A 26045-nucleotide genomic window follows, 5' to 3' on the forward strand; every position below is an offset into this window, starting at 1 on the left:
ATAGTCCTCACTTTAGATGAGCTCACAAAAATAGTTAACTAACAACTACATGAATTAACCCTGAATTACAGTAGAAATAAATTTTAATAAACCATTTATTAACACTATGTAAATATTACTATATGTCTGAATAAAAAGATGTATGAATGCACATTTAAATAGTTTATTAATCATTTACTTACAATTTCTAAGTGATCTTATGAACCACTGACAACTCCTTAATAACTGGAGTGTAAATAATGCTATACTTAATTTGGAAATGATAAATTGATCATTAATAAAGTATGAAAAAACTATTATTAAATACATTATAGATATGCTCTTAAATCAGGTATAAAGCATTTATATCTGTATTTATAAACTGCTTATTAATGTCTATTAATGCTTTATAAATGATGAATTAACTGTTTCCTAATGCTTAACTAATGATTAATAGCATGCAGTTATTATAAAGTGTTACCGCAACATCATATGACCCCTTTAACTGCCTGGGGTCGGCAAAGGCACTGTGATGATTTTCTGCAGGTGTATCATATCCGTTTCCAGGGCAACGATGATCTGTTCATGGGACGCTCCTCACAATACAAATATATATATACATTTTCCAGCAGAAAATGCACTTGTACAGAAAATGCATTTGAAGCTCAAACAATGATCTGACTTAGCTCTGACAAGCTGTCAAATTGTTATGCATGAAACTACATAACAGCAGACAGGCTGAATGAGACCCAAATTAAAATTAAAGTCAACATAAAAATCACAAAAAATTGTTGTGGGGACTTAAGTTCTATGGATAAATTGATTGAATTTTAAGATGTGGGCTTTGCACCCAATAATGGAGGCAGATGTGGACTGGAGCCCTACACCAGAGAAAACACTATTCAGTGACACACTGATTAGACATTATGAGATGAAAATCTTTTTTTTTAATGAACACATGCACTAGTAGGGGTTTAACAGTTCTCAGGAAATAAAACATACTGTTTGCTACACATCTAGTTTTTATGTTGGTGATTTTTCTGTTGTATAGTACGGTTTTGCCAGTGAAATTTGGTGGGAGAAATTTCAACATTGGTTGATAATGCAGTTGTGTTGTACTGCGTTTTATTATGTATAATTTGTGAGTTTTTCCATCTTGCTGCTTTCAAACTGTTTACTTTTTTTATTATATCGAAAGTGCTGTCTATAAAATTTATATTTTGGCACAAAATGAAGAGCATATAACTATGTATATTTGTTCTTTAATTAACTAGCCCTGGGTGAAGCATAAAGATGCAGGTAAAATATATTTATAATAATTAAGAAGAAAAGTGAGAAACTTTTACTGTGCCTGCACAAATCAATTGTTCACCAAAAATCAATAACATATATTACAATTAGATTATAGATAGGACAGGGGTGTCCAAACTGTAAACTCTCCAGGACACCTGCCATCCAACATTGAGTTTGGACACCCCTGAGATCTGAGCAACTTTTACTATCTTCATTCTATGTTCTTGCATGTTCCTGTGCAGAGTGTCATGCAGATCATCAAGCCTGCTGTGCCAGATCCCAGGCCATTTCTGATGGCCCATCTTGTGAAAGACATGGAGCAGCTGAGCAGAGCTCTGGGTAAAGGAGTGGATGATACGATCAGTACTATCCATTTGACCATCCACAGTCTACTTGATCCCCATCAGGCCAGCCAGTGTAAGAGTTTCCAAAACTTAACTTACATTTCCACATGCAATATTGATCTCCTGCCACATAAATTCAAGAAATGTTACATTTTGTTATTATAAACAGGGCCTGCTCCTTATGATAAAAACCTTTCCTCTAAAGATGCAAGAAATGGATGGGAAAATGCCATGAATAATGATGTCATTACACATCAGCTGAAGGTGAACAACATTCTTTCTTTTAGTGTATTATGTATCCAGTATAACGTATCATGTTTGATTTTGCTTTTTTTTTTTTCATGTATTTCCATGATTTTACATTATGTCTGAAATGGATAGACAATTATTTACAATAAAAGGGGAAAAAAACTTTTTGATTATAAGGTAGTTCTACAGGATTTAGTGTAACTATTTGTGTGGATCTCTGTCCCTCCCTGACAGGCAAAAAGCAGAAATCCAATAAACGTGATCCAAGTAAACAGGCACAAGGGAGAGAATTTGATCAAATCTGATTCCGATTCTTAACAATTTCCAGTTTCTGATCCAAAATAATGAATCAAACATTTAGATATCAAAGATATTTATTTTTTGTCTATATTTTTGCAAAACATTTAGTAGCAGCTAAATACCATGAACAAAAATCAGTAAAACAGGAGAAGTAGGAATATAACAATTCACTCAACTCACAATAATATATGTTTACAATTTTGGTTTCACAATATGATTATTGTAACAAAATGTGATTTAAGACAAGCAAAAACAATAATCTGACTTTGCTCTCACAAGCTTTGTGAAACTGGTATGCATAAAACTACATAACAGCAGACAGGCTGAATGAGACCCAAATTTACTCTCTGACAGCAGTTGGCGCTTATGGAATAACAGTGATACTGAGTTAAAGAGCCACACCGATGGGAAATCAAAAATTACCTGTATTACAGTGTATGATGTAGCTGTCCATCAGTGTAAACAATGTGCAAAGTAATTAAACCAAAAAGTACACAATTTATAAAGTTATTGGCTTCTAAAGTAAGGAGTCGACTCTGAATCGCTGAAACGAGTCGTTATAGATTTCAAATCTTTTGCCCATCTCTATGTACGTCACTAGGAGCACTTTGCATAATAATCTCCGCCTACCGTCTTGAGAGAAACGAAACTCTGACCTGCCCCACCCCCCCCACACAGACGCTCTGGTTGGTGTGAGAGCATCATGTCGAGGAGACAGTGTGTTTTTAATTGTAAAGGCAAGTTTGTTTTATTTTCACTGCCAAAGAATGAAGATCAGAAGAACCAATGGCTAAAATTCACTTTTACCACAATATCAGAGCAGTACAACAAATCCCTTTTGTTGTGTTCACAACATTTCACTGATGACTGCTTTTCTAATCTCGGTGAGTACAGCGGGATTTTCAAAGCATTTGGCCATAAAAGATGGTTCATTACCAACTTTATTTAGACCAACGAGCATCTCCGAATCACAACGCGAAGTATGATTATGAAGTTATGTGTTTGTTTTCTCCCGAGCGTCTTATCAGTATGTGTGCTGTCTGCAGCTGCTGATCTTCATTTACAAACACGTCATTAAATTGAAGTGTAACTAAGAGAGACATGAGAGAGATATCTATAGAAAGCTTGACATGTCTACTTTAAAACTAAACAAGTGCTGGCGAAAACCGATATTCTGTGATAAAGTAATCCATATGAAAACAACGCGATGTCCGTTTTTCATGTCTCTCTTCGTTATATCTAATGTGACCACGCCCCCGCGGTGAACGCGCTATTCAGATTCAAACTGAAGCGCGCGGCTTGAATACACCCACACAGAAGAAAAAGCAGCGAGACTGTTCAAGTTTTTTATTTTACTGTTTGCTTCACGATGAGAGGAATAAGACATAATTCATCCCAAACAGATGCTAACGCATGGTTTACCGTGAAGTTGTGTGCGGAACAACCAATCAAAACTGTCTATGTCAGTTGACCAATCAGAACACAGTATGCTACGGAAAGGTGGGGTTTAAGGAAACTGAATCTTTTGAACAGCTTCGCACGAACCGTTTGGGGATCTCTGAGAATTGAGGTAATTTTAAAATGATATTTTGACAAAATGACAATGTTTTTTAACCTTGGATGGATTTAAACCTAATGTACAGGACTTATAAACAGTGATAGGAAGCTTAGAATTTTCTTCTTACTGGCTCTTTAAGGTTATAAACAGAAGAAAAAATGTGCATACAGGAATTAATAGTTTTTTTGTTTGTTTTTAGAAAATACAACACTACAATACAACACTACAATACACAACAACTCTAGAAAGTAAAATAAAGTAAAAATCCAATACAATATAGACAAAAAAAAACTTTAGCAGGCACATACATTCCCATATGTACACATATCTGCAAACATATTAATATTCATATATCAGCATTTAAAATTCTAACTGCAGTTGGCGAAAATGACATCTGATACACATTTGTAATTGCCAGAGGTTACCTAAAACGTTGCCTTGATGGCAGTAACTGAAACTGGCAGTGCAAAGTCTGTAATGAATCCTCTATAATAACTAAAGCTTTTTGTTTAACTTTAGCTGTATAAACATCATTTAATTAAGGACAATGGAAGCAATCAAAATCAACAAAAGAGCAATGATATGCAAGTGCTATATCAAGTCTCAGTTAGGTTAATCGCAGTACACATAGCAAGGGCTTTTAAATAATATAATAAATAAAAAGAAAACAGATAAAACAGAAAAAGAGCAAGCTACTGTTAGACGTCTTTTTTGCTTTTGTGAATAGTATAATAAATGAAAGGAAAACAGATAGAATGTATGTGTGTGTGTGTATATATATATATATATATATATATATATATATATATATATATATAAATAAAACAAGTAACAAATTAATAGAGTGTTAGTCTAAAAGGGACAAGTGTTTTCTTTTTTCTTTTTTTAAAAAAGGATAGAATTAGAATAGTGAGTGTTAAAGTTAGAGGGTCAAATAAAGATGGAAGAGATGTGTTTTAAGCTGATTCTTGAAGATGGCTAAGGACTCAGCTGCTCGGATTGAGTTGGGGAGGTCCTTCCACCAGAAGGGAACATTTAATTTAAAAGTCCGTAAAAGTGACTTTGTGCTTCTTTGGGATGATCAATCAAGTGACGTTCACTTGCAGAACGCAAGCTTCCAGAGGCACATAAGTCTGAAGTAACAAATTTAGGTAAATGGGTGCAGAGCCAGTGGTAGTTTTGTAGGCAATCATCAATGCCTTGAATTTTATGCGAGCAGCTATTGGAAGCCAGTGCAAATTGATAAACAGAGGTGTGACGTGTATTCTTTTTGGCTCATTAAAAATTAATCTTGCTGCCGCGTTCTGAATTAATTGTAAAGTTTTGATAGAATTGGCTGGAAGACCTGCCAAGAGAGCATTGCAATAGTCCAGCCTGGACAGAACAAGAGCTTGAACAAGGAGATGTGCAGCATGTTCCGAAAGAAAGGGCTTGATCTTCTTGATGTTAAATAAAGCAAATCTACAGGATCGGACAGTTTTATCAATGTGGTCTGAGAAAGTCAGCTGATCATCAATCATAACTCCAAGGCTTCTAGCTGTTTTTGAAGGAGTTATGGTTGATGTGCCTAACTTGATGGTGAAATTGTGATGGAACGATGGGTTTGCTGGAATCACAAGCAGTTCTGTCTTGGCAAGGTTGAGTTGAAGGTGATGGTCCATCATCCAGCAAGAAATGTCTGTTAGACAAGCTGAGATGCGAATAGCTACCGTCGGATCATCAGGATGGAATGAGAGGTAGAGTTGAGTGTCATCAGCATAGCAGTGGTATGAAAAGCCATGTAATATGTGTGTCTATATCTGAATTAAATAATCTTTTTTCTTTCTACAAAAAGTATAAGTTTATATATATATATATATATATATATATATATATATATATATATATATATATATATATATATATATATATATATATATATAATTCGTTTTAGTTTGTCGTTAATATGCTCTAGCTTCTTATATTTTTAATTCCTGTTCTTTTCTAAATACTGTTAATTGAAATGATTTGTTGTGGATAAACTAATAATTGTTTTTATAATGTTTTAAACATTTTACTTTAGACTAGTTACAGGCATTTTAGCCTTCATTATTTCGGAAGTAATAGGGCTAATAAAATGCGATGTGAGCCGTGACTTAAGTGTTTTTTTATTTTTTATAGTATCTTACATTTGGCCAAAATCTAGAGAAGATGATGCTGTATTGGCTGTGACTAAGCGTTAGATCTCTTAAAGAAAACACTATACTTTATTTTTATTGTATTATTATTATTATTATTATTATTATTATTATTATTATTAGGCAAATTATAGGCAAATAATATTTTTTATTTTTAAATAACGTTATTAACCGGTATTTCTTCCACCCGAACTGATTTCGGACCGGTAATAATATCAGAGGAACGCAGAACAGAAATGTTAAAATATCGATTCTGCTCGGAGTAAACCGATTGAATTGTTTTTCGTTTTCAAGCCCTGGTAACTATGAGGAATGATTACCTCACAATGGATGTGGGAATGCAGTTTTCCCTGTTGCTAGAGACTCAAGACCAGAGAGATTAAAGCACATTTGTGACAAAGACTCTGAACAAAGTGTGTCTGTAAATGTGTTTTTCCTCACATTCTAGAAACTCAGAACGTGAGAATGTGCCGCTGCAAGCATGTCATATTTGCCATACCTTTGACAGTTGGTGCTGATCTTTTTGCATCTTCAACATAAGATCGGTTTTTAAGATTGGCAAATTGAGAGATCAGCAGTTATAAGAAGCGATTAACTGCTTAATGATGATCAGAGCACCCTTATAGTTCAACTCCATTTCCAATTGTAGTTATTAATGAATGTAAAAGGATCTCTGTGATCTCTCTGTTTCACCTACAGTACTGCTGCTGCATCCGGAAGTCCTAAGGAATTTTTATTTAGGTCACAGGCCAAAACCTTAGCAATCAGTCTCTGGTTGTTGTTTAATTATTGGATAACATTGGACATTTGTTTGTTTTAGTCCACCTTCATGTAATTAATTAATGAAGTATATAGTCAGTTGGACTGCATGTATTAAAGTGAACAACAGCTTTTAACATCTTTTAATGCGTTTCCAGAGAGGCTTGGTTCACAGTATATGCTGCCTCTTTCAAACTTCATACATCTCTGCAAGTGCTGTCAGTGGACAGAAGACAGAAGTTTTTACCAATATGACATTTTAATTGACATTTTAGAAATATCAATATAAAGACAGATTAGAAAAAAAAAAAGATTAGATATTTTATCTGTTTACTTGCAGGACATGTGACCATTAAGTGTCATCAGAGAACTGTGAACATGCAAAAGTGTTGTTAAATTGTTTAAATATTAACCTAAAACCTCAAGGGGTACTTCAAGTAAATAGATTACATCCAAGAGGTTCAGCTGACAAAAAGTTTGTCAACCTCTGGATTACTGAAATGACTATCAGTTGAGGTTCTACTTTTCATTATTTTTCATTTTGATATATTTCTTTCTCTCAGGTTCTGGAGAAACAGCTAAAGGACGTGAATGAATTAATCAGGAAAGATGAGCGAGTGTCTTCTAATATAGTGATGAGGTTGACATTTGAGAAACCAGAGCTTTTCCTGCATTCTTTGCCCCAGAACTCCCTTATCCATAATTCATCCATCTGGAGCTGCAGGAGGAAGGTCTCGGTGTTGAGTCTGGCCCACATTGTGGAACAGAACAATGGCCGGGACACTTTACCTATACTCTGGAGGTTCCTTCAAAAGGTAAGATATTAATGTCAGTTTTATCTTAAGTTATTTGACTATAATAAAGCAGCATGGGGGAAAAATAAGATAAACAGGTGTAGAGGAATCTAAGAAAAATAGCAGAAAAGTGACTTTGTAATCCTAATTTATGTCCAAAAGAAAGCGTGTACAGATTAAACAAGTTAAACTGACTATACAGTTGAATTAACAAGAAAAATAATTACTCTCTTAAGTTGTCTTTTGAGAGATTTTTAGTTTGTAGTTTATTTACATCATAGTGCACAGTAATCGACATATAAATAACATATCCCTTACTCCTATAAAAGTGTGAATAATCATAAATTCCCCTCATTTTATCATGCTGATGCATCTTTGCTGCAGTGGTAACCAGTTACCCGTGTTACATTTGGAGTTATCTGCAGTTCAGGGGAGGGATTTTATATGACTCTACCATCATGGTGTGCTTGTTGGTTTGTTGTAAATTGTTTGTTAAATGTAACATAACTTGTAACATGTAATTGTGTAACTGATCTAACCAGTACACTGTTAATTTCAGGAAGCAGAGTTACGGCTAGTTAAGTTCCTTCCTGACATCTTGGTTCTCCAGAAGGATTTGGTAAAGAAGTTCCAGAACATGACAGACTTAACCTTCAAAACCATAGGAGATTTTCTGGATAACCATAAAGAAGGTACTGGACAATTGCTCATAGAGAATGAAGAAATAATTTGCCACGGCTAAATGTTGTCTTGGTGTAGGGGTGGACAGCTCTGGCCTTCTAGATTCAGTTTTCTGCAGAGTTCATTCCAGCCCTAATCAAACACACATGAACAAAATTATCAAGGTCAAAATAAAGAGTTTTAATTAGGCTGGAGATTGATCTCTGCGAGAAAGTGGATCTAAATGGGCAGCCTTGGCCAGCCCTATCTTAGGGTCCGTATGAGGATGTTCATGACTGATAGATGATAAATTGTTATGAATAATTTTAGCAAGCTTGTTTGTGGTTAATTTACCCATTTTAGTGCAAACGTCTTCAGCAATCCTGTGGGCATATGGCATTTCTCTATAAATAATTATTATTTTCATTGTAAACCCAGTAATAGTGTCAACTTTTCAACCAACAGCTTCACTAGCTTGGTATAAAAAGTGCATAAACATCTTCTTGTCAACATGGAACCAACTCAGGGCATCTCTGGCCACCGCAGGTAAACCAACCCCCTACATACTAACAATGTTTAAGACCACTATTAAATCATTTCTTTGGCAGATGAGCAAATTGTATTGTTTTCTGTTGATTAATTAATATTTTTGTATTAGGAGAGATAAAGCTGCCGGCTGAATACACTCAGAAGGATCTGAGTCTGGACGATGACCTGCAGGTGCTGCTGCCACAAAGACGTGGTCTGGGCCTGTGCTCCACTGCCCTTGTCAGCTACCTCATTGCCCTTCATAATGACCTTGTGTACACCATGGAAAAACACACCGAAGAGGAGTCTGGGTAAGGAGTTCAGATGTCCCCTGTCTAGTGCATCTGTTTTCTCAGAAGGGAGTTGGTCAATATGATAGCAAATCACACCAACAAATGTGCATAGTCAATGCTAATCTGGCTGAACTCATTCAGGGGGAAAAAGCAGTTACGTTCAAATTATTTCAGAGGTTCCTGGGGCATAAGGCATCTGCAGCCATGGTCACCCTGCCCAGTTTGCTTTATACGAAACCGCTTCAGCATTGGGCAATGAGATACTGGGTGACCATCACGCAGCAATATCACTGCACATTCAGCCCTTGATCGGATATTGCCTTTCTATGGGCCAGTGTGCCCTTAGAACAAGAGCCCAGGCATGTTGTTGTCACTATAGATGCCTCCAGTATGAGCTGGAGTGCCGCAAGCAATGGGCATGCAGCCTGGGGTTTCCTGGACAGATTTCCTGGAGTTTCTGGTGGTGCTAGCCCTCCACCAGTTTCACCAAGGTGGAGTATGCTTCTGTAGCATGTCTCAGCTCGCCTGCCATCTCCTCCATTGGGGTCAGACATGGCTCAGATCACTGCAGGCCGATCACAACACAGGAGATCTCAATTGTGCACCCAATGTGCTTTTACGACAGCCCACGCTCCTTAGATCAGGGGTCTCCGACCTTTTTTACACCACAGACCAGTTCATTTTCTCGTGGACCGGCTGGATGCGGTGGGTGGTACAGTAGGTGGACAGCCTAATTTGGCATTAACGCCACGAGTACCGCTGCCACGTTGCCGCGGAGGTTACTGTAATTCAGTCACGTGTTAAAATCATTCGCGAAACTACCGCCAGGTGGCGAAAAGGGAGGGATTGCGAAATGAATGTAATTGTAAAATTAGATAAATAAAGGTAAAACAGTAATTCAAACAGTAAGTAAAACAACAATAACATTATGATATAACATTGTAACATTTAAAAAAAAACATAAAAAAATGTACAATTTGTTAATTTCAAAATGTAGGATAGTCTTAGGCTACAGTCTACTAAACAAAAATTTAAAGACCTTTACACAAAGGATCATATGCATGCTATTTTTATTAAACAGTAAATAAATATAAGGCCTATATTATATATATATACATATATATATATATATATATATATATATATATATATATATAAGCTAAATGTTTTCTTTTCATTTTCATTTCGATTCATTCTTGGTTTAAAAAAATCTTCAGGTTCCATATGCAGAGCGAAATGGGAATGGTCCAGCATTTAGCAATAATAAGTATTAACTCTGCTCCTGGATGGGACGTGGAGGACTTCAGTGGTCTTCCTGCATCCGTTGTCGCTACTAACTCCCTCTACGAGACAGGCCTACACTCTGAGGTTGATTCTGTTCAATGAGTGATGTTCTTCTCCTAAAGAAGACCCCCAAAGAAGTCAAATCGGCATTGGGCTTTCCTTCCTGCAAGAAGTATTGGAGCGGAGGCCGTCCCTCACTGGACTGCAGAGGAACCTTTTGTCTCACTCGAGTCAGTCAAGCTGAAGATCCAGTCTCTTAAGACAGCGCTCCTAACCATGCTAACTTCCATTAAGAGGCTGGATCTCTAAGTGTTTTCGGTCAATGAAACGTGTCTAGGACAATTCGGGCTGGTCGACTGTCACGTTACCCCGGCCTGGGTATGTGCCCAAGGTTCCCACCACTCCCTTTCGGGACCAGGTGGTAAACTTGCAAGCACTGTCACCAGAGGAAGCAGACACGGCTTTAGGATTACTGTATCCCATCCATGCTCTGCACATTTATGCATCTATTGCTTCAGAGTCTCTGAGCAGCTCTGTGTCTGCTTTGGAAGACGGGGGAAGGCTGTCTCCAAGCAGAGGTTAGCTCACTGGATAGTGGATGCCATCGCCTTGGTGTACCAATTGCAAGGTGAGCCGTGCCCCTTCGGAATGACTGCTCACTTAGCTGGGAGTCTAGCTGTCAATGGCAGTTGGAGCATGGCTGATATTTGTAGAGCTGCAGGCTGGGCGACACTGTGCCAGATTCTACAGTCTCCGGGTTGAGCCAGTTTCTTCGTGCGTGCGTGGGTACAAACAGGTGAATGGCAGAAAGCATGCTTGGTGTCTCGTTGCTGTGCCATTCCCCCACACCAGGGGGGAACATTTTAGCTCTCCTGTAAGTTCTTCTGGCATCTTCTCAGCAGTCAGACTTGACGAAGGAGTCAGACGTTAGCCCCAGCACTTGTGTTAGCATACCTGGGACCGGTACTTCCTACTGGTGTATCTTGTCCATTCAATCCCTAGTAAGGTACAAAGAGATTATATGCCACCAGTAATACATTGGGTAGGTTATGATGTAGTGGTGACATTTGTATGTCACATAGGTCCTGTCAGCATTATGCATCACCAAATTGTCATAACGAGTTCAGTGCTGTCATCTATTTGCATGTATAACATGATAAGTAATTAACTGCACTTGAAGCTTTCAGTAAATTAAAAATGAAACACCCAAAACCATATATGGAATCACAATTAAGACAAACTATATGTTAATATGTGAATGTCTAATGAGGATGTGATGTCAGATGGTGTTGCGTGGTGACAATGACGTGTGCCATTAATACTATAACATGTTAAATGGGAACATGAAAGGAATATTCTAAAAGCAACTCATGTAAACACCTTAATCGTAATATTGTCTTATTCAGAAAAAGGTAAATAATTAGATTACTGATGTCAATGTAAACATAGTCATTGATGCTTGCATTGTGGTACCATCACAGAGAGGCACAAAATCACTTTCGAGAACATTTTTGTTCACTGATCCTGGCTGGTGTAATGATTTTCCCACCCTTATACGAAATGCTGAATCCCTGACAATTTTCAAGCAACAGCTGAAAACTCATCTCTTTCGACTACTTAAGTTAATCCTAAATGAAAAAAAGAAAGAAAGATGAATCGCTTGATGTATTCGCCAATTATAAGTCAATTTGGACAAAAGCATCTGCAAAATGAATAAATGTAAAGTGTCATTTGTTAACATTAGTTAATGTATTAACTAGCATGAACAAACAATGAACAATACATTTATTATTTTTTGTTAATTTTAATAAAAATACAACAGTTCATTGTTTGTTTATGGTAGTTCACAGAGCAAAATCAATATTGACTAAGATTAATAAATGCTGTAGTATAAAAAGTATTGTTCATTATTAGTTCATTTTAACTAATGTAGATAACTATTGTTAATTGGTGAACTTTATTGTAAAATTTTACCATGTTATGTTTAGTGAAATAAAAGCCTCCCAAAATAAAAGTTTCCCAAATTAAAAATACTCCAGTAAAGTGCAAATGCTTAAAAAATTAACTTTAGTACAGTAACAACAATACTTAGTTACTGTCCACCTCTGTATTTTTCTATATGTTATTTTTCTCTGTCCTGTTTCCATCAGTTACACAGTAAGCCCAGCTGACCTGACAGAGCTGCATGTGATCCATTACGAGTATGAGCGGGATCTGCTTCCACTGATACTGTCCAACTGCCAGTACAGCATGGAGTGCGGACAGGAAACACTGATGGAGTACGACCTGCCCAATATTCAGCAACAGATCGTCACCCGCTTTCTACAGGGCAAACCTTTCATAAACCTTAATGTATGTCACAACACCACAAGAACTGAAAATGCATGTTCGGAGTTAAAACAGACGTTTTTTAGGAGATCTTGAGGATTATAAAATACTTGGTTTAAGGGTAGTTTATAAAAAATATTTTTTGAAAAAGAAATGCATATATTTATGTAGTGTGAAGTCTAATCTTTGAGAAAATATAAAGGGTCACTAACTTTGTAAATTATTTCACTGCTTTTTATTTTCTTTTTTTTTTTACATTTGTATTAAACTAAACCATAAGTTTGTCCTATGGTTGTGACCGCAAAAATTAAGAAAAAAAAAATTGAGATAAAAACAAATCTGTGGTTCTTTTATGTCAAACCATAGGACATTACGTCATACTAAAGGACAGAAAGTCCTTACAAGAAAGGTAGTTATTAAATTATTTATATTTCATTTTGAACATGTCAAAGGAAAAAGAAAGTTTAATTTTGATAAAAAATAATTTTCATCAACAAAATTCAGTCTCTTAGTCAATCAGTTTGTTACTAAAACTTTTCTAGCCCCCCGCTGCATGTGTGGCACAGCTAAATATGATTGATGTTCAAACTATATTCATTAAGATGTGAATTAATTTTTTATATATAACTATATGGCTGCTCTTTTTAAGGCATCATTTTGATACTGTTTACTTTCTGCATCGCTCTCTTAGGATCTCCTCCATTCTGATGGATCCCTGTTAATTTTCTGTCTGTATTTCCATGTCCTCTCTCTTCCACTATTTTTTCTGCCTCAATTATTTCTCTCAAAAACAAAGCGTCACATTTTATACTTATTTTCATGACACTTTATAACAGTACAAGTTTTCTATAAAAACATCAGAAAATAGTTTAATGTAATTATTGCTTTTAAGAACACTGTTAATTATTAAAAAGAAGAATACAAATTAGTTATACAAATCTTATTTAATTATTTAAACTGCTTCTTAAAGAGACCTAGTCCTCTGATGTGACATCTGTGTCCTGTGGTGTGACAGTACAGGCGTCACACCGGATGACATTTTCTTTCACACCAAAGGACATTTTAGACTTTTACTATCAAATAATGACCTTGCTATTTCAAGCTAACCTGTCATTAGCAGTTTGCAAGACACATTTGCATAATCTTCGATGATTATGTAGTTTAACATGCAGTTTTTAATTTAAAATATAATTTAGGGGTGTCACACCAAAGTACAATAAAACATAACACTTTGGTAGTGGTTCCAAAAAAGTTAAATATTTGAACAATTTTGAGACCGAAATTTATCATGTGCACGTGTCGGGTTCAATAACATGATCATGAATGAGGTCCTTCAGATAAGTTTTCTCTGGAATTGGCCGATTTAAAATCAGGATATGATGTCACACCAGAGGATATGGTTTTCAGAGACAAAATGTATTAAGTTCTTACACTTACAAAAATATAAAAAATGATTGCCATTTATTAAAAAAGACACTTGTACAATTATGCTGGAGGTATTTATTAACATTTTTCTGCTTTTCTTTTTCATTTATAAAAGTTGTTATTTATTGAACCATGCTTGAGACAGTCACACCACAGGACAATTTTGAGATTTGGCTCCAAAATTTAAAAAAATCTGATAACACTGTCATACATAGACCTGTTATAAAAGCTGCAAAGACATTTTTAACCATTTACTGAATATTAAATAACAACAATATTAATTTAAAAAAAAAAAATTCTGTGAAAATATCAGGTCACGTCAACAACCCTTAATTATTTATCTTTTTTTTGTGTAGGGTATTCCAACAGTGGTGAACAGGCAGGACAGAATATATAATATCATATTAAAGGATGTGAAGGGCAAAGTTTCACAAGTAAGTTGTGTTATTCATTTTAACATAATACGTTTAATCACTAAGTTAATGTATTGGTTACAATTTTGTTGACACAGGTCCACAAAAAAGGCTTTAGTGTGAAAATGCTCTTAATGAAAATTTCTTTACATTGTTTAAATGCAACATAAAATTTTTTTATATTTAATTAAATCCATGTTTACAATGCGTAGATATATTTGTTAAATTTTTCAAGCCATACTGTGATTTTTGCATTCAAAGGAGCCACTGCAGGCTCTTGCAAAGCACAACCTGGTGAAGGAGCTGCAGTCCTACAGTGATGTGTGTGAGGCTCTGTCTACAGTCGAGCTGGCCCTGGGTTTCCTGGCCATGACCAGGGGAGAGCCATGGGTGCTGCTGGGTACTTTTTTGGAGGAGGTGCTACAGATGACTGACAACATGGCCCCACACATCTTCAAGGTTGGTCATGAACAAACACTTTCTTCATTATTTGTCCATGCAGATCAGGCCATTCCTCACTGGTATTAAGTCTGCCTTGAGACACAGATTTAAAAGCCAAACTACTTTTACCGTAATGTAAATGTTAAATGATAGAATTAAAGTAGTTCAGAAAAGTCATTCAGTAGTGTGAAATATAATGAACCCTTTATGTAAGTATTAGGGGTGTAACGGTACGTGTATTCGTACCGGACCATTTCGCTACAGGGCTTTCGGTACAGTGCACATGTGTACCGAATGACCCAATGCAATATTTTGATTGTGGAACATAGGTACATTTTCTTGTTTCCAAACAAACATATTAAGTAGCGAAAATCTCTGTGTTCAGTGCAAATCCCGCCCTGCAGCTGATTCTAAGGCCGGTGACACACTGGCTGCATGGAGTGAGCGTGGCGTGAGCGTGGCGTTTCTGAGTGTGTCATTTGCGTGACGGCTGCTTCACGTTTTCTGTGTCTTTACACACCAGAATCATGCCTGACGTGGCGCTGGCGTGCTGCTGCTACTCTGGGTGACATAGAGGGATGCCGCCGACAGACCAGGCTCTTGTCTTCACGACAACAACATCTATACTTCATGTTGAGCATAAATATAAAGCCTACTGATAAAGGACACCGTCAACAGTATTGACGGCAAAATAGACTATGTTTGACAGGTGCAATATGCCAGTGTGTCACTAGCCTAAGGTTTTCAAATGGCATCACGCGAGTGTGAACATCACGATCGGTGCAACGCAATAACGATATCCGAGCAGGTCTAAAAACTGAAACTGTTGATGCTGCACTTTACACTTTGGAAAAGTTATATATTTAAATATGAGCAGGCCTACAAGCTGGGATTGGTAATGCTGTACTGTAATCATAGTCTCAAACCAATATCATATAATAAAATATAATGAAAAATAGAAATAAATAACTGAGTATTTTATTTAGTCGAGAACTTTGCAGCAGTATTTTATTTCTTATTCTTTTATTTTATATATATTTTATTAAAAAATTATCTAAAAAAAAAAAGTTTAAACAAATTGTAAAAAAAAGTTTATAGTAATAAACAACCTGCAGTTTAATGTTTGCATTTCTTTCCCTTACTATACCGAAAATGAACCAAACCGTGACTTTAAAACCGAGGTACGTACCAAACCGTGATTTTTGCGTACCGTTACACCCCTAGTATGTATGTAGCATTTTTGTTTCCCCATTTACTTCAACAGCAAAAGAAGAAAAAGGAAAACATAATAGTAATAATTCCACAACTTTCCAAAAGCGGACAAATATAGAAAGGCTAACTAACTGACAACTCTGTGTGTGTGATGCTTTAGTGAATGAGTGCTAATTGTGTGTGCAGGCATTAAGCAGGTTCAGTCTGAAACACTGTGTGGCGCTGTGGCAGCTGCTCAGCTCTCTGAAATCAGAGACCCTGCTGTGTCTGAAGAGGGTGAGACAATCAACACACTTAGTATTCTGCTTTGTGCTTTAGTGAGATTGTATGTGATCGTGACTGTGTTCATCTGCTCTTTAGGATCCATTTAAGGACATCAGCGAAGAGTACAAACATCCTCTGCAGGAGGAACACAAGACAAAGCTCACTAGTTTTTTGACTAAGCCCAGCGCCGGGGCCGTCCTGTTGGAGATTCATGAAATTCTGCTTTTAGATCTGAAGAACCGAAAAGACACGCACACTTTCAGGCCTGACTGGGGGTAAGCAAAATTTCTGTTTTGAACACACCAATTAATGTGATTCATTCAGAACCCGCATCTGTCAAGTGTTCTACAAACCTCATTAGGGGAAGCTTGTTAATTGATTATTTTCTCTCTCGTTACTGGCTTGCTTTACATGTAGCCTACCAGCCTGCCTTTCTACTGCATCTGCAGCAGCACGTTTGTGATAAACCATTATCTAAGTGGGGTGAACAACTGACACACACGAGTCCATAGCATAACTTTTCAACCTTTATTTTTGCACAATCACAATCCGTAAAATTAATTAGCACCCAACCACACACATACTTTTTGAAAATTGTCTCCCCATTGCTTCCCATTACTGCCCCACCTACTTCCTTACCTAAATGCATAATCAAACTCAAGCATATATGTTGAACATCTGGGAATGTATCGTAACTGATTGATTTCTGTCTGTCCTCCAGTCTGAAAGAAACCGTTGTGTCCAACATGGAGCGTAAAGGCCTGGACGTTCCTCCTGAGCTGGACGAGTTCTTCCCTGAAGAGATTCTGCTCTCGCAGTGCGTCGACGCGTGGAAGTTCTCTGCTCTTCTCAGACAAGAGAGAAATCAAAGTTAGACGCTGGATGAAGTACTTCAGTGTTCCTACCCAAACACTCGGGAGTAGACAAGACTTGGCTTTGATATACAAATGATATACACATTTACAACAATTTCTCAGTACAGCATCATGTCTTGGAGAATTCACTTACTCCATTTATTTAGCACTGTATACTGTAATATTATACTCATGATCTATAGTACCTCTCTAGGATAGTTAGCAAGCATAGTACAACTAACTACAAAGTATAGAAAGTTGCTGACAATTGTTCAACCATTCTTTTTTTTATGTGTTTACTTGATGCATATAAACTCATATAAGTCCTGACTTGAGGACCTTTACAAATCACATGCCTCTTTCTCCACCTCTTCACTTTCTTGCTGTCTATTCCTATCTGTCATAATAGATTAAAGTAAAAAAAAAAAAAAAAAAATAAATAAATAAATAAAATGGAATAAAAGGAATGTCAAATATATATCATATAAAATCCCACATCTTAACACACATCTTAAATTTGTTTTTGATTAGTAATAATGTCATTGAATTACGTAGTGTAGATTAAAGGGTAATCATTTTTCAGGTGTTTTATCTTTAATTTTACAACAATTAGATATGATTTCTATCTATAATCAATTTTCTATGGATCAACATGTATGCTGAAACAGTGCTGCATGCAAAATGTTTTTTTTCCTGTGACTTGACTTGATTTGAATAAAATTTCTTAATGTTTACCTTCTCTTTAAATCTGGCATGTTGTGTTGTTTATTTTTGTTGTTACGGATGACAAGTATGAGGAGATATATGAAAAACGAAAATACTGAATATGGAAAATGTATTTTCTAATCCCCTTCGAAGCATTTGAAGATTTAAACTAAATCTATTTCCAGGTTTATTGGGAATACACACACACACAAACACACACACTACCAGGCAAACGTTTTGGAACAGTAAGATTTTATGTTTTTTAAATAAATTTCTGCTGCTCCAAAATACAGAAGCAGTAGAAATGTTGTCTTCAATTTGATTATAAATTAAAGTGTAATGTATTTCTGTGATGTGCAGCTGTATTTTCAGCATCATTCCTCCAGTCTTCAGTGATACATGATGAAACATTTTCTTTATTATATATTACTATTAAACCATCTCCATATAGCCAATCTAAATTATGTAATATTTAGCCTAACAACAAGCAACCTAGTCTGGTATTGACCTAAAATAGCATTGAGCAAGGTCAGAAATGACCCCAAGATGAATAAAAATGCCCCCAAAATGTAAGCTATTAATAGCCTCTATAAGAGTTTTTCTCTCTCTCTTTATAATATAATAGATATGAAATATCAGACAAACAAGAGTGCTACTTTCCAGAATGTCCCTCATGTGTTCCTATAACTCTCACATAACACACATTTAAACATTCACTGGTATGTTCTATAGTCTGGGTTTGTTAACAGAAGCCTGATCTTGCTGTCTTGTAAAAATGTATGTAAGAGGTGATGCTCCACACCAGATGGCTGCTTTTGTAGGCATTATGGCATATTCACACTATATGCATTTCAACTTTGATGAAATGTAATGTAATGAGAACTGACCCCTCCTTGGAAATTTACATGCCTCTCTCCACACTTCCAAAATCAAATGTCTGCTCTTTTCTTTTCTCAAACAAAGTAATAATTCCCTAGCAAGTTCACAAATCACACTTTTAATGACAAAACTTCGGACAGTCCATTTATACAGTATTGTTCAAAATAATAGCAGTACAATGTGACTAACCAGAATAATCAAGGTTTTTAGTATATTTTTTATTGCTACGTGGCAAACAAGTTACCAGTAGGTTCAGTAGATTGTCAGAAAACAAACAAGACCCAGCATTCATGATATGCACGCTCTTAAGGCTGTGCAATTGGGCAATTAGTTGAAAGGGGTGTGTTCAAAAAAATAGCAGTGTCTACCTTTGACTGTACAAACTCAAAACTATTTTGTACAAACATTTTTTTTTTCTGGGATTTAGCAATCCTGTGAATCACTAAACTAATATTTAGTTGTATGACCACAGTTTTTTAAAACTGCTTGACATCTGTGTGGCATGGAGTCAACCAACTTGTGGCACCTCTCAGCTGTTATTCCACTCCATGATTCTTTAACAACATTCCACAATTCATTCACATTTCTTGGTTTTGCTTCAGAAACAGCATTTTTGATATCACCCCACAAGTTCTCAATTGGATTAAGGTCTGGAGATTGGGCTGGCCACTCCATAACATTAATTTTGTTGGTTTGGAACCAAGACTTTGCCCGTTTACTAGTGTGTTTTGGGTCATTGTCTTGTTGAAACAACCATTTCAAGGGCATGTCCTCTTCAGCATAGGGCAACATGACCTCTTCAAGTATTTTAACATATGCAAACTGATCCATGATCCCTGGTATGCGATAAATAGACCCAACACCATAGTAGGAGAAACATGCCCATATCATGATGCTTGCAGCTCCATGCTTCACTGTCTTCACTGTGTACTGTGGCTTGAATTCAGAGTTTGGGGGTCGTCTCACAAACTGCCTGTGGCCCTTGGACCCAAAAAGAACAATTTTACTCTCATCAGTCCACAAAATGTTCCTCCATTTCTCTTTAGGCCAGTTGATGTGTTCTTTGGCAAATTGTAACCTCTTCTGCACATGCCTTTTTTTTAACAGAGGGACTTTGCGGGGGATTCTTGAAAATAGATTAGCTTCACACAGACGTCTTCTAACTGTCACAGTACTTACAGGTAACTCCAGACTGTCTTTGATCATCCTGGAGGTGATCATTGGCTGAGCCTTTGCCATTCTGGTTATTCTTCTATCCATTTTGATGGTTGTCTTCCGTTTTCTTCCACGTCTCTCTGGTTTTGCTCTCCATTTTAAGGCATTGGAGATCATTTTAGCTGAACAGCCTATCATTTTTTGCACCTCTTTAAAGGTTTTCCCCTCTCTAATCAACTTTTTAATCAAAGTACGCTGTTCTTCTGAACAATGTCTTGAACGACCCATTTTCCTCAGCTTTCAAATGCATGTTCAACAAGTGTTGGCTTCATCCTTAAATAGGGGTCACCTGATTCACACCTGTTTCTTCACAAAATTGATGACCTCAGTGATTGAATGCCACACTGCTATTTTTTTGAACACACCCCTTTCAACTAATTCAACTAATTGCCCAATTGCACAGCCTTAAGAGCGTGCATATCATGAATGCTGGGTCTCATTTGTTTTCTGAGAATCTACTGAACCTACTGGTAACTTGTTTGCCACGTAGCAATAAAAAAATATACGAAAAACCTTGATTATTCTGGTTAGTCACATTGTACTGCTATTATTTTGAACAATACTGTAAATAACATAATTAACTAAAGACACTAGAAGCAAATATTTCTGAGATATTTCTAACATTTCTAACAACAATCCACAGAAAGTTTAATGTTGGTTGGGGGTCCGATTCCCCGGGAACACACGATAGGTAAAATTTTATAGCCTGAATGCACTGTAAGTCGCTTTGGATAAAAGCGTCTGCTAAATGCATAAATTTAATTTAATTAAATTTTAATTTAATTTAATCCCTGGATCTTTTGGTTATTAAGGATTTAGAGAGGAACTGTAAAGAGGATGTGTGCATACCTGGTGACCAACTACAAAAAAAAAAAAAAGTCTTACCTCTCTGTGCTTGCCAAAAAGGGTTTCTGCACCAAGTACTAAGTCATGTTTTACTTGGGCATCAAAAACTTATTTCACTCACTAAAATGCAAATCAATTTATAACCTTTTTATAATTTTTTTTCTGGATTTTTGGGTTGTATTCTCTACAAATGAGAATCATGAGGTCAAAGGAACTGCCTGAAGAGCTCAGAGACAGAATTGTGGCAAGGCACAGATCTGGCCAAGGTTACAAAAACATTTCTGCTGCACTTAAGGTTCCTAATGGCACAGTGGCCTCTGTAATCCTTAAATGGAAGACATTTGGGATGACCAGAACCCTTCCTAGAGCTGGCCATCCGGCCAAACTGGGCTATCGGGGGAGAAGAGCCTCATTGAGAGAGGTAAATCCAAAGATCACTGTGGCTGAGCTCCAGAGATACAGTCGGGAGGTGGGAGAAAGTTGTAGAAAGTCAAACATCACTGCAGCCCTCCACCAGTCGGGGCATTATGACAGAGTGGCCCGACGGAAGCCTCTCCTCAGTGCAAGACATATGAAAGCCCCCGTAGAGTATGATAAAAAACACCTGAAGGATTCTCTGGTCTGATGAGACCTAGACAGAACTTTTTGGCCTTAATTCTAAGCGGTATGTGTGTAGAAAACCAGCCACTGCTCATCACCTGTCCAGTACAGTCCCAACAGTGAAGCATGGTGGCGGCAGCATCATGCCGTGGGGTGTTTTTCAGCTGCTGGGACATGATGTCTGGTTGCAATCGAGGGAAAGAAGAATGCGGCCAAGTACAGGGATATCCTGGACGGAAACCTTCTCCAGAGTGCTCAGGACCTTAGACTGGGCCGAAGGTTCAGCTAAAATATCGAAGGAGTGGCTTCACAACAACTCCGTGATTGTTCTTGAACGGCCCAGCCAGAGCCCTGACTTAAACCCAATTGAGCATCTCTGTAGAGACCTGAAAATGGCTGTCCACCAACGTTTACCATCCAGCCTGACAGAACTGGAGAGGATCTGCAAGGAGGAATGGCAGAGGATCCCCAAATCCAGGTGTGAAAAACTTGTAGCATCTTTCCCAAAAAGACCCATGTGTATTAGATCAAAAGAGTGCTTCTACTAAATACTGAGCAACTTAGGACCATGTGATATTTCAGTTTTTCTTTTTTAATAAATGTGCAAAAATGTCAACAATTCTGTGTTTTTCTGTCAATATGGGGTGCTGTGTGTACATTAATGAGGAAAAAATTAACTTGATTTTAGCAAATGGGTGCAATATAACAAAGAGTGAAAATTTTAAGGTGGTCTGAATACTTTCCGTACCCACTGTAAAAGGAAGAGTGTAAAGCACAAAATATTTGATTGATGATGACCTTTGACCCGAACCCCCCACGTGGTGTTCACCTTTTCCCTTGACCACATGTATGATTGTTCTCTTGAAGAAAAACACAGTTTGCATTTGAGGATACTCTGATCCTTCACCATTGATCTCCAGAGAATATGAAAAGGTCAAATTTGAGCAACAATGTGGGTGTTCAAGTTCAATGGTCACCAACAATCAAATACTTTTATGGTGCTACTCATGTCACTTTCCATGCATGTAGTGCTGAATGTGTTGTTCAGTGTTCAGTGCATTAAAATACCTGTTGGACGGTTTTGAACTTTTTACGAGATAATATTAAGGTTTCAATGGTTTTTGAAAAGATATCTCAAATGCAACATTAAAGCCCTTACATGCAAAACAGTGGACAACTAACATCTCTAAGTTGCATTATTTTCACTATGAAGTTTCAATATCTTTTTAGTTGGTGCTCACTTATCAAAAAGGAGTGTTTCAATGAGAGGATCAAAAACCGGATAGAAAATAATCTATTAATTTTTGTTTTTTTTGATTCCTTGCTAATGTTATAAAAGGACCTAAAAAAGCATTATAGTTAAATATTGCTTATTACTTATAAAGCCCTGATTGGTTTAGCACCTCAGTATTTGAATGAGCTCCTTTTACATTATACTCCTCTACGTCCGCTGCTTTCTCAAAACTCAGGCAATTTGATAATACCTAGAATATCAAAATCAACTGCGGGCGGCAGATCCTTTTCCTATTTGGCGCCTAAACTCTGGAATAACCTACCTAACATTGTTCGGGAGGCAGACACACTCTTGCAGTTTAAATCTAGATTAAAGACCCATCTCTTTAACCTGGCATACACATAACATACTAATATGCTTTTAATATCCAAATCCGTTAAAGGCTGCATTAATTAGGTAAACTGGAACCGGAAACCCTTCACATAACACCCGATGTACTTGCTACATCATTAGAAGAATGGCATCTACGCTAATATTTGTCTGTTTCTGTCTTGTTCCGAGGTCACCGTGGCCACCAGATCCAGTCTGTGTCCAGATCAGAGGGTCACTGCAGTCACCCGGATCCAGTACGTATCCAGACCAGATGGTGGATCAGCACCTAGAAAGGACCTCTACAGCCCTGAAAGACAGCAGAGACCAGGACAACTAGAGCCCCAGATACAGATCCCCTGTAAAGACCTTGTCTCAGAGGACCACCAGGACAAGACCACAGGAAACAGATGATTCTTCTGCACAATCTGACTTTGCTGCAGCCTGGAATTGAACTACTGGTTTCGTCTGGTCAGAGGAGAACTGGCCCCCCAACTGAGCCTGGTTTCTCCCAAGGTTTTTTTCTCCATTCTGTCACCGATGGAGTTTCGGTTCCTTGCCGCTGTCGCCTCTGGCTTGCTTAGTTGGGGTCACTTCATCTACAGCGATATCATTGACTTGATTGCAAATAAATGCACAGACACTATTTAACTGAACAGAGATGACATCACTGAATTCAATGATGAACTGCCTTTAACTATCATTTTGCATTATTTAGACACTGTTTTCCAAATGAATGTTGTTCAGTGCTCTGACGCAATGTATTTTGTTTAAAGCACTATATAAATAAAGGTGATTGATTGATTGATGAACAACATAACGTTCACACCAAATCTCTGACTCGCAGTAACCCATGCCAGTGGTCCCGCACTCCATGCCACACCACTTCACGCCACCGGTCCCAATCTCTGACTCAGAGCAACCCACGCCAGTAGTACCGCACTCCACGCCACTGGTCCAAATCTCCAACTCACAGCACCTTACGCCAGTGGTCCCGCACTCCACGCCAATGAACTGCAGGTGTGAGCTAAAAAATCTGGAAGGGCAACTGGCCGTTGAACAAAAGAGGAATGTGATGGTCAGTATAACTATGCCAGGACAATGCTAATACTGTTTTTTTCTGTTTCTGATGGTGAAAAATTTTTAAATTTCAAAATCGTTTCAGGGGTCTCGGTTAGTCAAGATTCGGGGTGCAGACCTTGAGGACTGTGTAAAAAATATGATGAAAAGGTAAATGATACCATTCTTTTGGTGCATTTCTCATATGACTCATGAATTCATTCACTCAGACACGCAGAAGAGCCAAACATGTTTAAATAACAGGATTCGATTAGTCGATTATTTGGTCGATACGTTCTGGCTCAACCAAAATTTTGATTGGTCAATTTTTTGCTGCATTCATTTCATCTGTTTTACCGTGTTCATTTCAAAAGTTCCGCATTCGCTTTATCAGTTTTGCCGCGTTCGTTTTTGGATTACCCAACCCACTGGAGAAGAGAGACCGATTGAGGAAAGTAGGCTACTAAAATGTTTACTGATTAATGCTGAATATTATTTATTTAATTGTGAGAGTGTTTCATTCACAGTCATATTTTTATTCTATTCACCAGTAGAAGTTTCCATGTTTCATTAACAGTTCTTGGTGTATTCACCATGGTAACCGTCGTATCCATATTAACCCCAAAATGCTACTTTATTTTCATTTTGTGTTTAATATTGTTAAATGCCTGTGGTGGCTCATACCACAGGGTTCATACGGGTGCTTGAAATCCTTGAAAGTGCTTGAATTTTGATGTGTTTTCAAGGTTTGAAAAGTGCTTGAATTTTGGATAAAATGCTTGAAAATGCTTGAATTTGTAACTGTATTTCTTTCACAAGAAATATCTTTCTGATGAAATAGTTCTTTATTTAATGGAGAAAAAAAATGAAGCCCTTCAGAATCAGATACAGATTGATTTGCGTTACGCTGGCCAGTGCAAAAGTAGTTTCATTTTGATTTCCGCGGTTGTTTGGATGAACCGTTTTTATTGGCCATGCGGTGGCAATAGCTGAACCATTTTAAACTTTGATTGCTGAGCTCCGCTTTGGTCCGAGTCGCGTGGCGCAATCCATTGAAATATATTGGTTTCATTTCATAGTGCAGCGTGGTCCGCATCCTAGCTGAAAGGGCCATTAGTGACAGAGTACTTGGTGTGATAATGTAATGTAAGTATTGCATGTCCGTTATGTTCATTTGTGGAATATGCAGTGAACATTGCCATTTGGAGAATGTTGCACTCCTGTTTGTCATTGTGCACGAAACTTCATGGCAATAAGTCATCAGAAATGTTGCTGACTTGTGCACGTCTTCAAGAGCCCTCTTAACGTTTAAAATGGTGTTTAATATTTGGCGTTTAAAATGGAAACGTCTTTAGACATGGAAATTATCAGCATTTATTTATAATTATGTAAACATTCTTAACAAATGTATTTAAATCCCTAATGCCGCCTTCACACTGGCAGTTGAAATCGTTCTAATCTCTCAGCCATTTTTGTTCTACTCACTTCCAAAGCTTTTCAACGGTGTAGTACGACATCCGCCTGGGGTGTATTGCATTTTACGGAGCTGATTTCAACTGCCGGTGTGAAGGCGGCATAACACCAGTTATTTTCTGCACACTATTTACAATTATATTAGAAGTGTTTAATGCAAGATACATATTGATAGTTCACAAATCTATTGCAATAAAATACAAAGCGATAACTCCTTCCATGGTGGAACATTCTTCTGTCCGGTCAACCACATCTCTCACAACATTCCAAATGAATACTTGACAGCAAAACACACTAACCCTTTCTCTTTCTCTCAACATGTAGTGGTGTAACTTTTGTTAAAACCAGTAACTTTGCACCTACTGTATTTCTACTGTATTACATATTGCTTATTGCTTCCTGAACTCTTTATATTTTGGATAAAATCACTTGCTAAATGACTAAATGTAAATATAAATGTAAACTCATTAGAACGCATTATAATTCTACATTTTGTGCAAATGCACCACA

The 26045-nt window shown here is 37.1% G+C and overlaps 1 protein-coding gene across 1 annotated transcript in view; it reads left to right on the forward strand.

The window, feature by feature from the left end:
• LOC127952308 (E3 ubiquitin-protein ligase rnf213-alpha) overlaps positions 1–17900 on the forward strand; it is a 129605-nt gene extending 111705 nt beyond the window's left edge. Inside the window, exons 55-66 of the mRNA XM_052550693.1 lie at positions 1515–1689; positions 1786–1880; positions 7223–7474; positions 8013–8145; positions 8579–8659; positions 8772–8952; positions 12369–12570; positions 14328–14405; positions 14646–14843; positions 16224–16313; positions 16398–16576; positions 17023–17900. Coding sequence (XP_052406653.1) covers positions 1515–1689; positions 1786–1880; positions 7223–7474; positions 8013–8145; positions 8579–8659; positions 8772–8952; positions 12369–12570; positions 14328–14405; positions 14646–14843; positions 16224–16313; positions 16398–16576; positions 17023–17176 — 1818 coding nt within the window. The 3' untranslated portion in view covers positions 17177–17900. The remainder of the gene's footprint in view (positions 1–1514; positions 1690–1785; positions 1881–7222; positions 7475–8012; positions 8146–8578; positions 8660–8771; positions 8953–12368; positions 12571–14327; positions 14406–14645; positions 14844–16223; positions 16314–16397; positions 16577–17022) is intronic.
• Positions 17901–26045: the final 8145 nt, after the last annotated feature.

This window comes from Carassius gibelio, chromosome B3 (assembly GCF_023724105.1).
Source record: "Carassius gibelio isolate Cgi1373 ecotype wild population from Czech Republic chromosome B3, carGib1.2-hapl.c, whole genome shotgun sequence".
In the NCBI taxonomy this organism is placed as follows: Eukaryota; Metazoa; Chordata; class Actinopteri; order Cypriniformes; family Cyprinidae; genus Carassius; species Carassius gibelio.